General features: G+C 39.8%; 1 protein-coding gene, 1 long non-coding RNA gene and 1 pseudogene across 2 annotated transcripts; all 3 read left to right on the top strand.

Annotated features, from left to right (window-relative positions):
• The first annotated feature begins 1104 nt into the window (after window positions 1–1104).
• On the top strand, window positions 1105–3533 carry LOC141760993 (uncharacterized). Its single transcript, XM_074624169.1, has 5 exons — window positions 1105–1150; window positions 1290–1628; window positions 1877–1987; window positions 2090–2124; window positions 3327–3533. Exons 1-5 carry the CDS (start codon window positions 1105–1107, stop codon window positions 3447–3449), a joined length of 654 nt encoding a protein of 217 aa, XP_074480270.1. The 3' UTR covers window positions 3450–3533.
• Window positions 3534–4660: 1127 nt separating this feature from the next.
• On the top strand, window positions 4661–6846 carry LOC141761317 (uncharacterized; annotated as a pseudogene).
• A 6538-nt stretch (window positions 6847–13384) lies between these two features.
• Window positions 13385–14259, top strand: LOC141760747 (uncharacterized). The gene is made up of 2 exons (XR_012592439.1): window positions 13385–13444; window positions 14031–14259. It is a non-coding gene; the product is annotated as an uncharacterized LOC141760747 (long non-coding RNA).
• The last annotated feature ends 973 nt before the right edge of the window (window positions 14260–15232 follow it).

The raw sequence follows: 15232 nt of genomic DNA on the forward strand, positions 1-15232 counted from the left end.
GATCGTATGATAATATTAAACAAATATGAAGAAGTTTAAGTCATAATCCAGACTACAAACAACACAGCTTAAACTGACAAATGCAGGAAGGACAGCTGGCTGTATGTTGTGGGTGTTTACCGCTTTGAATTATGATTTTATATTTATTTTTTTTACTTGTTCTCAAGTCCGTTTCACACCGCCGGAGTCGGAGACGTAGCTGAAAGAGGGCGGAAATATTCATACACTCCACATTGGGCGGAATGAAGTGTATTTTATTCATCCGTTATCCTCTCAAAGCTTTTTATAATATCACTGCCCCATCTAGCCAACTATATCTGACTTTTGAGTATTGGGTTAAATTAATAAGTCTGTTATTTTACGTATTCACACATCGGCAATTCTTTCTTTTGCCAGCTGTCCTTCCTGCATTTGGCAGCGTCAACTGTGTTACTTTTAGTCTGGATTATGTGTTTAACTTCGTTGTATTTGTCTAATATCAGTTTGTAAAATGTGCCGCTCGAAGGAGGCTAAATAACGTTACAAAGTTATGCTAAATTTTGGCGAGGAAAAACTGGCATGGCCATTTTCAAAGGGGTCCCTTGACCTCTGACCTCCAAATGTGTGAATGTAAATTGGTTCTATGGGTACCCACGAGTCTCCCCTTTACAGACATGCCCACTTTATGGTAATCAGATGCAGTTTGGGGACAAGTCATAGTCAAGTCAGCAAACCGAAACACTGACAGCTGTTGTTGCCTGTTGGTCTGCAGTTTGCCATGTTATGATTTGAGCAAATTAGTTTTTTCTTGTCATATTTCATACAGTATGTCATACCAGAGCAGACTGTTATGGGTTAGGTGAGGATGCTTTCAATGACAGCTGTAGGAGTCGTGTTGTTTAAGCATCTACAATTCTTTGTGGCAACTTTTGTCTCAAATAGCGTCTGACACAGATATAACTTTGACTCTCCTACCACCAACCTTTCCTGTGAAGTCATATTTCAAAGTGTTTGCATTGGGGTAAAGGTGAGTAGCAAGATGAAAAACAAACCCCGCCTCTCTAAACCCTTTTATAAGAGCTCAGCGGTACAAACTATCCCTGAAGTGACGCGATTAAACGCACAATGAGGAGCTTCACCTTGATAACAGCTTTACTTCTCTGCAGCCTCAGTAAGTACTGACACCAAACCCTGTAACCAGTAACCCACCAGCAGATAAACTTGCAAATTAGAACTGAATTTACTCTTGTTGTTGTTGTTGTCTTATTACAGTAACTGTTGCATTACAAGCTTGGGGTTGTTTGTTTCAGGCTCCGTCTCAGGTTCTGAGTCTCAGACTGTAAAGGTTCAGTCTGGTGAAGAAGTCACACTGACGTGCACCAACATTACCAGCGGTCCAATTTTTACGGAGTGGTTCAGACTGATCAACAGAATCAAGCCCAGCTGCATCTCCGCTATGTACAGGTTTCATAGTAAAGCTTCGTACTGTGTTGGATTTCAAAAAGAAAAATTTGAAATGAGCTCCAACAACTCCACTGTCTTTCTTAAAATCAAGCAAGTGAATATATCTGACTCTGGACTGTATTTCTGTGGATTCTACATGGACGCACATATAGTCATTGCCAGTGCAACACATTTAATCGTTCAAGGTAAGACTGTCATATTTACATACATCTCACATTTATTGCATTAAAACAGCATAAAGACAAATAAGAAACAAATACTGTCAAAAAACATTTTTTTTTTTAAAGGTGATGGTGAATCTGAGGGTGAAGTGGATTTTAAGGCTGAAAGTAAGATTCTCCTTTTTCATTGTGCAAGTTACCACCGAGCCAGTAATTTCAATCTTAACCACGTCTTTAAAAAATAAAGTCTAATTCTATCATTGTTCTTGTAGAGGAGTTTGATGGAACGGCAAACCTAATGAGTTTGATCCTGGGTGGTCTGACCGTTTCCCTCACCATAGTCGTCGTTGTTCTGGCTGTTAAAGTCAGGAAACTTCAGACAGGTACAGCAGATTTAGAATTTGTTACACATGATGGAAAAATCTAAAGCAAAGTATATGATCAGTAATAATGAACTAATCACACTTTCGTCTTTTGCCATTTAGCTGTGAATGAGGAGCCGCAGCCAGAAAGAAACAAGGTGAACTCACCATTAACTTAAATAAAACTGTGTTATGGTTTTAAAGTTGCATTTAAACACATGATATGTCTGTTAATGATCATTGTCCCGAGCGGATGCAGTCGTCTTTAACCTTATGTAAAAATGATCTATTAACTTCCTACTTTTAAAATCTAATTTCAGATATGATCTTTGAACTTTAACAGTTGAGGGTCATTAACTTTAAATTTAATCTCAATCTAATTTTCCTGTCCTATTGTTTGAACAACTTTCAATGAGTAAACAGAATTTTTCCTAGTTTTAATTTAAAGGGCGGATCCATTATTTTTGTTTGTTTGAGGTTTTTATATCATCCTGCAGCTTCCCAGTGGTGTTACTTATGTATCCATATCCGAACAATAAAATGTTGGTCAAAGTACGTATGTTTCAGCGTCAACATGCTATTTTCCCAAGCCCTTCTAAAGACTTTTTTCCCATGTGACCTGACGTAGCTTTCTGCATGATAACGCTGCTACATGTACAGTATATATACATCCTTATAGTCAATGTATTAACGTTACATACAGTAACTTCGATGGCGTTCAGCGCGCTCCAAGTTTGGAGAAGCAGACAGGAGTACTGGCACGGAAGCTAAGCAATGTACTGCTGTGTGAACGCCGCGTTAGTTTGGCGCCGAAAGTCACACAATAACACAAACAAACTAACCGATCGATGCAGTGATAGACCAGCAACTACTGTGATCTGTGAGGTAAAATTACTGTTTTTGTGAATGGAGTCTGGTGGCTTTGAAGAGAGCAATATAACGGCTTCAGTTTCCCGTCGGAAAGTGACGCCTGATGGCAATGTAAAGCGGTGAAAATATTCTAAATATACATTTAATCTGATATTGAATTTTTTAGGTGGCTAAAATGTGTTTTTCTGCCGTTCCCGTCCACAGCTGCTTTACCTCGCCGTCAGGGAAATGAAACCGTTATCTTTGCTCTCTTCAAAGCTACCAGACTCCATTCAAGAAAACAGTCATTTTACCTTGCAGATCGTGTGGGCATACATACATACAACTCCTAAGGTTCCTAAATCCTATGGTTAAATGATTCCTTTGTGGAACAACCCACAAATACAGATTTTTGGAAGACTCAGCTGTGTGTGTGTGTGTGTGTGTGTGTGTGTGTGTGTGTGTGTGTGTGTGTGATACCGTATGTGACTCTAAATACTCTGAATTACAGAATCTGGGCTCAGATGAACTGAACTACGCAGCTCTAAGTTTCCAGGCAAAGCCAAAAAGAAGCCGCAGGCCTGCACCTGAGAGAGAGATGGAGCCACATGTTGTGTACGCTGCCACCAGATAGACCCAGGAAGCAACAGAAACTCATGCTTTATGTCATTAATCTTATTAGTTGCTAGTCTAATTAGCTGTTCTTTGGGTGATTCAATGGAAAGAAATACATTTAAAATAATGTCTCTGTATTTTCTCGCTCATGATTCTTTCAGTTTCTCTCGTGTCTATATTTCTTATTTTTTCTGAGAGGAAAAGAGTGTGCTTAATGTGTGATGGAGGACTCAGAAAGGACACTGATGACTTCAAACTTACTTGGTCTGTGGATGGAGGAGGGAGTGGCGTACACATCACTTGTTTGACAGGAAGAGACACGGTGTGGTCTGAGAACTACTGTGATGAAAATCATGAGGCATTTGAAGTCAAAGCTCTGTGGAAACTATAAAAATAAGGTGTGAAAACTTGTTTACGACAAAATGAAACTAGCTGCTGTACATGTATTTAGACCTTTTGGAGAAATAGTGGAGGAATAAAATAACAAACATTTTCAAAGGGGTCCCTTGACCTTTGACCTCCAGATTTGTGAATGAAAATGGGTTCTCTTTGTACCCACAAGTCTCCCCTCTACAGACATGCCCACTTTATGGTAATCACATGCAGTTTGGGGACAAGTCATAGTCAAGTCAGCACACTGACACACTGACAGCTGTTGTTGCCTGTTGGTCTGCAGTTTGCCATGTTATGATTTGAGCACATTTGTTATGCTAAATGCAGTACCTGTGAGGGTTTCTAGACAATATCTGTCATTTTTCTGTGTTGTTAATTGATTTACAATAATAAATATATACATATATTTGCATAAAGCAGCATATTTGCCCACTCCCAAACACAAATCTAAAACAGTGCATCCGGACATCGCAACATCAAGCATAAAAATATGACGCGACAGGTGCGTCGCTTTGTTTTTCTTGTCATATTTCATACAGTATGTCATACTAGAGCAGACTGTTACGGGTTCGGTGAGGATGCTTTCAATGACAGCTGTAGGAGTCGTGTTGTTTAAGCATCTACAATTCTTTGTGGCAACTTTTGTCTCAAATAGCGTCTGACACAGATATAACTTTGACTCTCCTACCACCAAACTTTCCTGTGAAGTCATATTTCAAAGTTTTTGCATTCGGCAAATGTGAGCAGCAAGATGAAAAACAAACCCCGCCTCTCTAAACCCTTTTATAAGAGCTCAGCGGTACAAACTATCCCTGCAGTGACGCGGTTAAACGCACAATGAGGAGCTTCACCTTGATAACAGCTTTACTTCTCTGCAGCCTCAGTAAGTACTGGCACCAAACCATGTAACCAGTAACCCACCAGAATATGAACCTGCAAATTAGAACTGAATTTACTCTTGTTGTTGTTGTTGTCTTATTACAGTAACTGTTGCATTACAAGCTTAGGGTTGTTTGTTTCAGGCTCCGTCTCAGGTTCTGAATCTCAGACTGTAAAGGTTCAGTCTGGTGATGAAGTCACACTGACGTGCAACAACATTACCAGCCGTCCAACTCAGACGGACTGGTTCAGACTGATCAACAGAACCAAACCCAGCTGCATCTCCGCTATGTACAGGTCTCAGAGTAAAGCTTCGTACTGTGTTGGATTTCAAAAAGAAAAATTTGAAATGAGCTCCAACAACACCACTGTCTTTCTTAAAATCAAGCGAGTGGATCTATCTGACTCTGGACTGTATTTCTGTGGATTCTACGTAGACCAACATAGTCATTGCCAGTGCAACACATTTAATCGTTCAAGGTAAGACTGTCATATTTACATACATCTCACATTTATTGCATTAAAACAGCATAAAGACAAATAAGAATCCAATACGTGTCAATGAAAATCTTTTTTTTTAAAAAGGTAATAGTGAATCTGATGGTAAAGTGGATTTTAAGACTGAAAGTAAGATTCTCCTTTTTCATTGTGCAAGTTACCACCGAGCCAGTAATTTCAATCTTAACCACGTCTTTAAAAAATAAAGTCTAATTCTATCATTGTTCTTGTAGAGGAGTGTGATGTAACGGCAACCCTAATGAGTTTGATCCTGGGTGGTCTGACCGTTTCCCTCACCATAGTCGTCGTTGTTCTGGCTGTTAAAGTCAGGAAACTTCAGACAGGTACAGCAGATTTAGAATTTGTTACACATGATGGAAAAATCTAAAGCAAAGTTTATGATCAGTAATAATAAACTAATCACACTTTCGTCTTTTGCCATTTAGCTGTGAATGAGGAGCCGCAGCCAGAAAGAAACAAGGTGAACTCACCATTAACTTAAATAAAACTGTGTTATGGTTTTAAAGTTGCATCGAAACACATGATATGTCAGTTAATGATCTTTGTCCTGAGCTTTAACAGTTGAGGTTCATTAACTTTAATTTAATTGATTTGTAAAAACAAAATAGTTTTAATATGGTGTAAAAGTAATATGTATATGAAACAATTCAATTTTAAATAATGTCATATTATAATTGAATTAGCTCATGTTATGTATCTCAACATTGGAATCACAGTTGTAGGACACAAAGAAAAGTTCTGTTTGGACCCATAAAATGCTTCATATATTTGATTAAATTACATTATTAGTTATTATTTGTTATGTCAAGATGGATAATAACACTATATTTATCAAGCATTGCACTGCAAAGTTTAACATAAATCCCAAATTTCATTGATGGGACTTAAAAATGCCCATATTTGCAGAAACACTCAGTTACAGTATGTGACCCTAAAAAACACTTTATTGATTTACAGAATCTGGGCTCTGATGAGCTGAACTCTGCAGCGCTGAGTTTCCTTCCAGAGACAATAAGGAACAGGAGGCCTGCATCAGAGAGAGAAGTGGAGACTCGTGTTGTTTATGCTGCCAGTAGATAGACTCCGGAAGACACTGTATTGAGGCGTTAATGCAAATTTGTTTTAACACCACTAATTTCTTTAACTCATTAACGCAATCAATCTTTCGGAGGTTGCAGCGGGCTCAGTTTTTACAGCTACAGAGCTATGAAAGAAGATACTGATATCATTAGAAACTACAAAACCGTAGGAATCCATCAGTACCAACCATGTCATACTAGCTTGTCATGAAGGAGGCTAAATAACGCTCCAAACTAGTGCTAAATTTTGGCGAGGAAAAACTGGCACGGACATTTTCAAAGGGGTCCCTTGACCTCTGACCTCAAGATATGTGAATAGTCATAGTCAAGTCAGCACACTGACGGCTGTTGTTGCCTGCTGGGCTGCAGTTTGCCATGTTATGATTTGAGTGTATTTGTTATGCTAAATGCAGTACCTGTGAGGGTTTCTGGACGATATTTATCATTGTTTTGTATTGGTAATTGATTTCCAATAATAAATATATACATGTATTTACATAAAACAGCATATCTGTCCACTCCCATGTTGATAAGAGTATTAAATACTTGACAAATCTCCCTTCAATTTGATTAATTTGTGATTAATCACGATGAAGAATCATGCAATTAAATATTGTAATCGATTGACAGCCCTGTAGAAACGGATGCTTTATCTTATTAATCTACTGCCAGAGTCCTAGGCTGGTATTTTGTTAAATAAAGTTCCTATACTCATGGTCAGTTTCATCCCTCTTTCTTTCTGTCTCTCTCTCTCTCTGCAAAAAGTCTCCATCTTTATTATTTTGTCTGCCTCCCATCTTCATCAAGCATCAAATATGTTTGATGAGGAGGAGCCACAAGGGACACTGATGATGGTGAAGTCAAGACTTAGGCGCTGTTCACACCTGGTATTAACATGCGTCCTCAGTGATCGGATCACAAGTGGACAGCTCTAAATACAGGTGTGAACACACTCAAGACGCATTGAGGACGCATTGAGATCTGATCTTTGTATTGAAGTCATATTTCAAAGTTTTTGCATTCGGCAAATGTGAGACGAATTTTAATGCCAGGTGTGAACAGACGTACTTAAAGCTGTCCACTTGTGATCGGATCACTGAGGACGCATGTTAATACCAGGTGTGAACAGGGCCTTACTCACATGGAGAGTCAAATGGTCTGGCGGGGGGGGGAGTGAGTGAGATACGCATCACTTCACAGGAAGAGGCAGCAGAGTGTGGTCTGCGCACAACTGACATGAAAGCCACGAGGCCCGGCTTGCAGAAAAGAAAAAAAAGGAACAGTGCAAAGTGACCCACTTAGGTTTAAATAGTATCAGCCTCTGTATTCGTACACACTGCTGGAAAAAATAGTAAAGAAAATAAATGGTAATAGAATAAATCAGCTACCTGTGGTGACAAACATTGTCTGTATGAGTAAAAAATAAAGTCTCCGGCTTATCAGGAAGGCTTCAGCCATGACTACAAACATGAACACAAAATGTTATTGGGTCAAACTAGGCAGCGCTGATCAAATATGAATCAATATTCTGTTACTGTAATACCTATTTCTCTCCTCAAATGTTTTCAGAAACATCTTGTAGTGTACTGTTTAGCTGTAAAATGAGAAAGTCTTTGACCCGGCAGCCATGTTGAGATCAAGTTCAGGAAATACCAAGCACCGCCCACCAGCCAGAGCACACTTTCTCATTTTACAGGTCTCATCAGAGCTGCCTAGTTTGACGGTTTGATCTTAGGTGGCGAGTGATTGACAGCTGCCTCTGTTGAATGACCAGCCAATAGGAACGCTCTCTATCTCTCTGAAATGACCTGTGATTGGCCAAAGTCTTTCATCACGGGCTAGATTTTTTAAAGCCTGAAAACAGAGTCATGAGGAGGTTCAGAAGTCTAGTTATGGCTCAGAAAACTTGAATTGGTGAAAGGTTATTATGGATTTTTCTGACCAATGATGCCAAACATATTCTGCCTTTTGCCACTTTAATGTGTCTAAAATCTAATTTTATAAAACAAAAAGATTAAATGTATCATTTTGATTGTATTTTTCTATGAATATACTGACTTTTAAAGACTTCATAACTTGATTCTATGCTGACACAGTGAACGTGTATATATAAATATGTGTTTGCATGTACATGTGGGTAACAAGTTCTGTGCCCCCTCCCCCTGTCATTTTCCACTGCGGTGAAAACACTTTGTGCATGGCCTAAAGCGAAAGCCACAGAAAGACTGGCCCTCAGCTCTCTGCAAATAAAACCACATGCATCAACAACTGCACAACTTTCTCACAAAAGCTTCACTGCTGTCTCTTAAAATGTGACGGTATCTCTGTTGTACATGCAGGAATGCATTAAGTAAGAATTCCATCAGCAGTTTCGCCATCACTTCTCAAAATGTCACTTTCTATACCGACGACACTGACCAATTTCCTCACACTCATTTCGCTCTTTATACATCAGCTCCCTGCTTGCAGAAAAAACTGCCTCATGCAGCCTCATGCTTGCACAGCCAGAAGACAGTGTATTCCTCATTAAACTGAATTGATGTTGTAAAACTGTTGAAGTATTTTTTTTTGTTTTGTAAACATGCATTAGCATAAAGCAAGCATATTTGCCCACTCACATGTTGATAAGAGTATTAAATACATGACAAATCTCCCTTTAAAGTACATTTTGAATAGATAAAAATAACAATTAACTATGGACAATCATGCGATTAACCACGATTAAATATTCAAATATCAAACATTTGGGTACATCCCTAGTTTTTTTGCATCTTTATTGCTCCCTTCATTTGGCAAAATCTTTCTATCACCTTGCCTTTTTGGACACAGATGACTGTCTGACAGAGGGGAGGAGTGAGTGAGGTACACAACACTTGTTGACAGGAAGAGACAGACAGCAGTGGTGTCTGAGCGCAACTGAGGTGAAATATGAGAAGTCAGAAATCTGTAATAAAAAAAAAAAAAAGTAAGTACAGTAAACGGTTAGCCTACCTAGCCTTGGTCATAAAGAAAAAAGCAATACAATCTGTGGCTAGATGTTTTGGAAAAACAGAGTGTAGATGCTAACCAGCAGGCAAAAATAGAAGCAGTAAAGTCTCAACCACAGGAAGACTGGTTTTCAGCCATAACCACACACATCAAAGGCCTCGCAGCTGCTTAATAAGTTTCCATCAACCTCTTCTGACACCGTTTCACTGCTGCACTCATCACTCAAACGGACTAATTCACCTTCAAGAGACATGTCTTTCAATATCTGCTTTCAGACTTGTGAAATGTACAAACTCACAACCTTTATGAGAGCATTTAAATGGTAAATGGACATGTATTTATATAGCGCCTTTCTAGTCTTCCGACCACTGCATGTCAACATTCACACATACATTCATACACTGATACACTGCAGAGGCAGCCATGCAAGGTGCCAACCTGCTGCTGCAACACAGACTTTCTATTTGATTCGCGTACATAGACACATGTTTCCCTTTAATATCATGGCGCTCATTTTCTTCCTCGATATATCTTTGTATATCATTGCATTTGATGTACTTTGGTGTGGAGATATTTATCATGACATAACATTTTCTGAAAAATAACTTTGCGTCAATACTCATTTTCAACTTTAAACACAGGCGTATTTATTTGGTGGCAATCTGAACCACTCGCAAGGAGTTGTGTCTAAAAGGTAACCTGCAAAAATCTGATCTGAGATCTGTAAAAATTTCCATAAACTCTTGCAAGACTCACTGGCCGACGACCTATCCTAACCTTAACTATTAGAGGTCAATGCCTAACCTTAACTATTAGAGGCCAATGCCCAACCTTAGCTATTAGAAGCCAATGCCTAACCTTAGCTATTAGAGGTCAATGACTAACCTTAACTATTCAAGGTCAATGCCTAACCTTAGCTATTAGAGGTCAATGCCTAACCTTAGCTATTCAAGGTCAATGCCGAACCTTAGCTTTTAGAGGCCAATGCCTAACCTTAACTATTAGAAGCCAATGCCAAACCTTAGCTATTAGAGGCCAATGCAAAACCTTAGCTATTAGAGGCCAATGCAAAACCTTAGCTATTAGGGGCCAATGCCAAACCTTAGCTATTAGAGGCCAATGCCAAACCTTAGCTATTAGAGGCCAATGCCAAACCTTAACTATTCAAGGTCAATGCCTAACCTTAACCATTCAAGGTCAATGCCTTCTAGACACAACCGTGTAATGAATGGACAATAATAAGTAATCACCAGTCCTAGAACAACAATAAATACCACAGTTAAATTTGGGCTGCACTCTCCAATTGCAGAATATTTATCTCAGTTTTGCTTGTGTGCTGCTGGGCGCTGATGTTGCAATAGAACAACCAATTGACTTTCACTTTTTGGCAATAAACGTTCTTTATCCATGTGGACACTACAGGTTCCTTGCTATATCACAGCCACAATGTGTGGCAGCTAGTTTCAGGGCAACAGATGGACTACACTTGTAATATTTCATCTTGGTTTACCTCTACAGCACATATTACCATCAGAGGGAGACAATATCCTCCATCTAAACGCTGCCAGGCATTAACATGTTAACTTTCACCTGTCGAGAGGCTCTAAAGCAATATGTTTTCTGACACCTCTGAGCCATTTCATGAGGTTGTGTGCATAATTTTCTTCCTCGATATATCTTTGTATATCATTGCATTTTATGTACTTTAATGTGAAGATATTTATTGTGACATAACATTTTCTGAAAAATAACTTTGCGTCAACACTCATTTTCCTGAAAGCATGTATGACACCAATCTGTCAAGCTCCTTAAGTTTGCGGACGACACCACCCTCATCGGCCTCATCTCCGAGGGTGACGAGTCTGCCTACAGATGGGAGGTTGACCATCTGGCATCCTGGTGCAGCCAGAACCACATGGAGCTGAACGCCCTGAAGACAGTGGAGATGGCAGTGGACTTCAGGAGGAACTCAGCCCCGCTCCCCCCTCTCATCCTGCGTGGCTCCCCAGTCAACACGGCGGAGTCGTTCCGTTTCCTGGGCACGACCATCGCCCAGGACCTCAAGTGGGAGCTAAACATCAGCTCCCTCACTAGTAAGGCCCAGCAGAGGATGTACTTCCTGAGGCAGTTGAAGAAATTCAACCTGCCACAGACCATGATGGTGCACTTTTACTCGGCCATCATCGAGTCCATCCTCACCTCCTCCATCACCGTCTGGTTCGCCGCTGCCACCGCCAGGGACAAGGCCAGGCTGCAGCGGGTCATCCGTGCTGCAGAGAAGGCGATCGGCTGCAACCTTCCCTCCCTCCAGGAGCTGTACACCTCCAGGACCTTAAGGAGAGTAGGGAAGATTGTGGCCGACCCCTCCCATCCTGGACACCATCTTTTTCAGACTCTACCATCTGGCAGGAGGTTAAGGTCCATCAGGACCAAAACCTCACGCCATAAAAACAGTTTCTTCCCCATGGCAGTGGGGCTCTCCAACAGCCCATCCGCCCCCCTGTGACTGTCTCTCCCTCACACACACACTACTGCCCCCCCTGCCGACACTGACTCTCCCCCCTCTCTCAATATTTGCACTATCTTTATATCATGTTTATAGCTTATTTGTAATTTGTAAATTGTACATTTTTATTATTTTATTCTAACGTTTTTATCTATTCTTTTATCTATTCTTTTGTTTTTATCCATTCTTTTGTTATTATATTATACTGTTTGTCTCGCACCAAAAATGCCAAAGAAAATTCCTAGTGTATACCTCTTACACCTGGCAATAAACACCATTCTGATTCTGATTCTGATTCTGATTCTGATTCTGATTCTGATTCTGATTCTGATTCTGATGAGGTCAGTTTGTTCAACAGGATAAGCACAACAAAATTCCTTCATCAGATGACTGATTAGAAATCTGCATGTTTAACACCCCGCCTCTTTACTTTGAAAGCACCCTGACTGGAGCTCAGTTCAGTTACGGATATTGCAGAGCTTCAGTCACACGCACCATGAAGACCTTCACCTTGATAACAGCTTTAACTCTCTGCAGCTTTAGTGAGTACAACTGCATCTATAACTTTGGTAACTTTAACCCACCAGATTGGAAACTATTCACTTATTAAAATGTTTATTTAAAGGAATCGCTCATGTTAATTTTGTTTAATTGAGAGTAAATCTGCTGTTTGTTTCAGGCTGGATCTCTGTCTCAGGTTCTGAGTTTCAGACTGTGGAGGTTAAGCCTGGTGAAGAAGTCACACTGACGTGCTCCAACATGTCCAGCTATGATTCTATGACATGGTGGTTCAGACTGGTGGACGGAACCAAGGCCAGCTGTATCACTGTTATGTTCGACGCTAAGAGCGATGTTAAATACTGTGATGGAGTTAAAAATTGGAAATTTGAAATGAGATCCCACACCTCCACTCTCTTTCTCAAAATCAAAGACGTGGATTTATCTGACTCTGGACTGTATTTCTGTGGATTTTACTCACGTGGCCGTCCAACTTTCAGTGAAATACATACATTAAATGTTGAAGGTAAGGTCATTCTAAAGTCTTGTCTTTCTTTTGGTACCCATTCTTCGGTCATTTATGTTTATACATTTAATATACTGTAGGTTGTCTTCTAACAAAACAGACAACAAAGTGACTATTTGAACATTGACAAAATGTGATTATGATGCAAATATGTCAAAATTAAATAAAGACTAAAGTTATCTTAATTTCAGTAAAAGGCAGCAATGAGACACATGATGACGTGGACAGCCAGTGTGAAAGTAAGATTCTCCTAAAGATTTCTATCATTGTGCAGATTATCAAATGTTTGAGGGTAAAACAGTTCAGCTGAATTCAGTTTGGTCCATTTTAAATTTGAGCCAGATCTCAAGTCTCTATAGAGTCTAACTTGATGATCTTTCCTGTATAAGTGAGTGACGGAACAGCAAAGCTGACGAGTATGATCCTGGGCGGTCTGACTGTCTTCCTGGTAGCGGTCATCGTCGGTCTGGTTGTTAAAAACAGGAAGCTGCAGACAGGTACTGTTTCTGTTTGGTTTAGTTGCTGCTGTAATTTCTCTTGAAGTTGTGTCAAAATGTAAAACTGACCAGATGTTTTGTTTCTGTCTCTTAGCTGATGAAGAAGAACAGAATCCAGAGCAAAGAGAGGTGAATACAAAGTTATCCTTTACTTTTATATATTGTTTAATAAAGTTTGACCCCAAAACAGCCGGGACTACAGTACATTGTATCGTCTAATATTAGCTTGTCCCTAAAATGATACAGTATTTGTATATGGGCCGATAAGTAACAAGAAATTGCAGTACGGAAATGCTAAAATTATGTTTGAGCTACTTTAGAGCAGTGATTCTCAAAGTGGGGTCCGTGGCTCTCTGTCAGGGGGTCCACAAAATAATTTGCTATCAATTATAAGATTGTGCCGTATCATTATAAAGTACATATCTACAGATGGGGACCATTTGCACAAATAGAACAAGCATGCTGTGTCCATTACTACCACCCAGGTTAGCTCTGACCCAATAGAAACAATCAATCTGTCATGAATCAGTCACTTCACTCAGAACGCAACGGACCGTTCCTGCAGCAGCTTAGCTTAGTTTATTAGAAAGCTACCTAGCTGGTGAGCATGGAGAAATGTTTGAGTCAGTCCACAAGCGACGCTAAGCCAAGTGACGCTTGGGAATTTAAATCATGTCAAGTCACCACATTAAGACTGTAAATACTTTTCTTACAGAATGTGGACTCTGATGAACTGAACTACGCAGCAGTGACATTTCAACAGAGAGCAAAAAGAAGACAGCCGGAGCCGAATGTTATTTATGCTGCTACCAGATAAGACTCAGGAGATAACTGGAGCTGAAGCTGCAATAATATCAATATGCTTTGGAGCTTTTGTAGAGCTTGTTGGTGAGAGGAAGAACCACTCTTGCCAAAACATTTCATTTTGCAATAAAGATCCGTTGCATGCAGAGCTTTCATTCTGAGTATTTCCTTTCTCTCAGTTCACTGCCCCATTTAGCCGACTATATCTAACTTTTGAGCATCGGGATAAATTAATAAGTCTGTTAATTTACGCATTCACACATCGTCAATTCTGTCTTTTGACAGCTGTCCATCCTGCATTTGGCAACTTCAACTGTGTTACTTTTAGTCTGGATTATGTGTTTAACTTCTTCGTATTTGTCTAATATTATAGTTTGTAAAATGTGCCGCTCGAAGAAGGCTAAATAACGCTCCAAACATTCAGTAATTTTTGGCGAGGAAAAACTGGCAATGCCATTTTCAAAGGGGTCCCTTGACCTTTGACCTCCAGATATATGAATGAAAATGAGTTCTCTTTTTACCCACGAGTCTCCCCTTTGCAGACATGCCCACTTTATGATAATCACATGCAGTTTGGGGCAAGTCATAGTCAAGTCAGCACACTGACACACTGACAGCTGTTGTTGCCTGTTGGGCTGCAGTTTGCCATGTTATGATTTGAGCACATTTTGTATGCTAAATGCAGTACCTGTGAGGGTTTCTGGACAATATCTGTCATTGTTCTGTGTTGTTAATTGTTTTCCAATAATAAATATATACATACATTTGCATAAAGCAGCATATTTGCCCACTCCCAAAACACAAATCTAAAACAGTGCATCCAGACATCGCAGCATCAAGCATAAAAATATGACGCGACAGGTGCGTCTCTTTGTTTTCTTGTCATATTTCATACAGTATGTCATACCAGAGCAGACTGTTAAGGGTTAGGTGAGGATGCTTTCAATGACAGCTGTAGGAGTCGTGTTGTTTAAGCATCTATAATTCTTTGTGGCCCCTTTTGTCTCAAATAGCGTCTGACACAGATATAACTTTGACTCTCCTACCACCAAACTTTCCTGTGAAGTCATATTTCAAAGTTTTTGCATTCGGGTAAAGGTGAGCAGCAAGATG

The sequence above is a fragment of the Sebastes fasciatus genome, chromosome 22 (assembly GCF_043250625.1).
Source record: "Sebastes fasciatus isolate fSebFas1 chromosome 22, fSebFas1.pri, whole genome shotgun sequence".
Classification (NCBI taxonomy): domain Eukaryota; kingdom Metazoa; phylum Chordata; class Actinopteri; order Perciformes; family Sebastidae; genus Sebastes; species Sebastes fasciatus.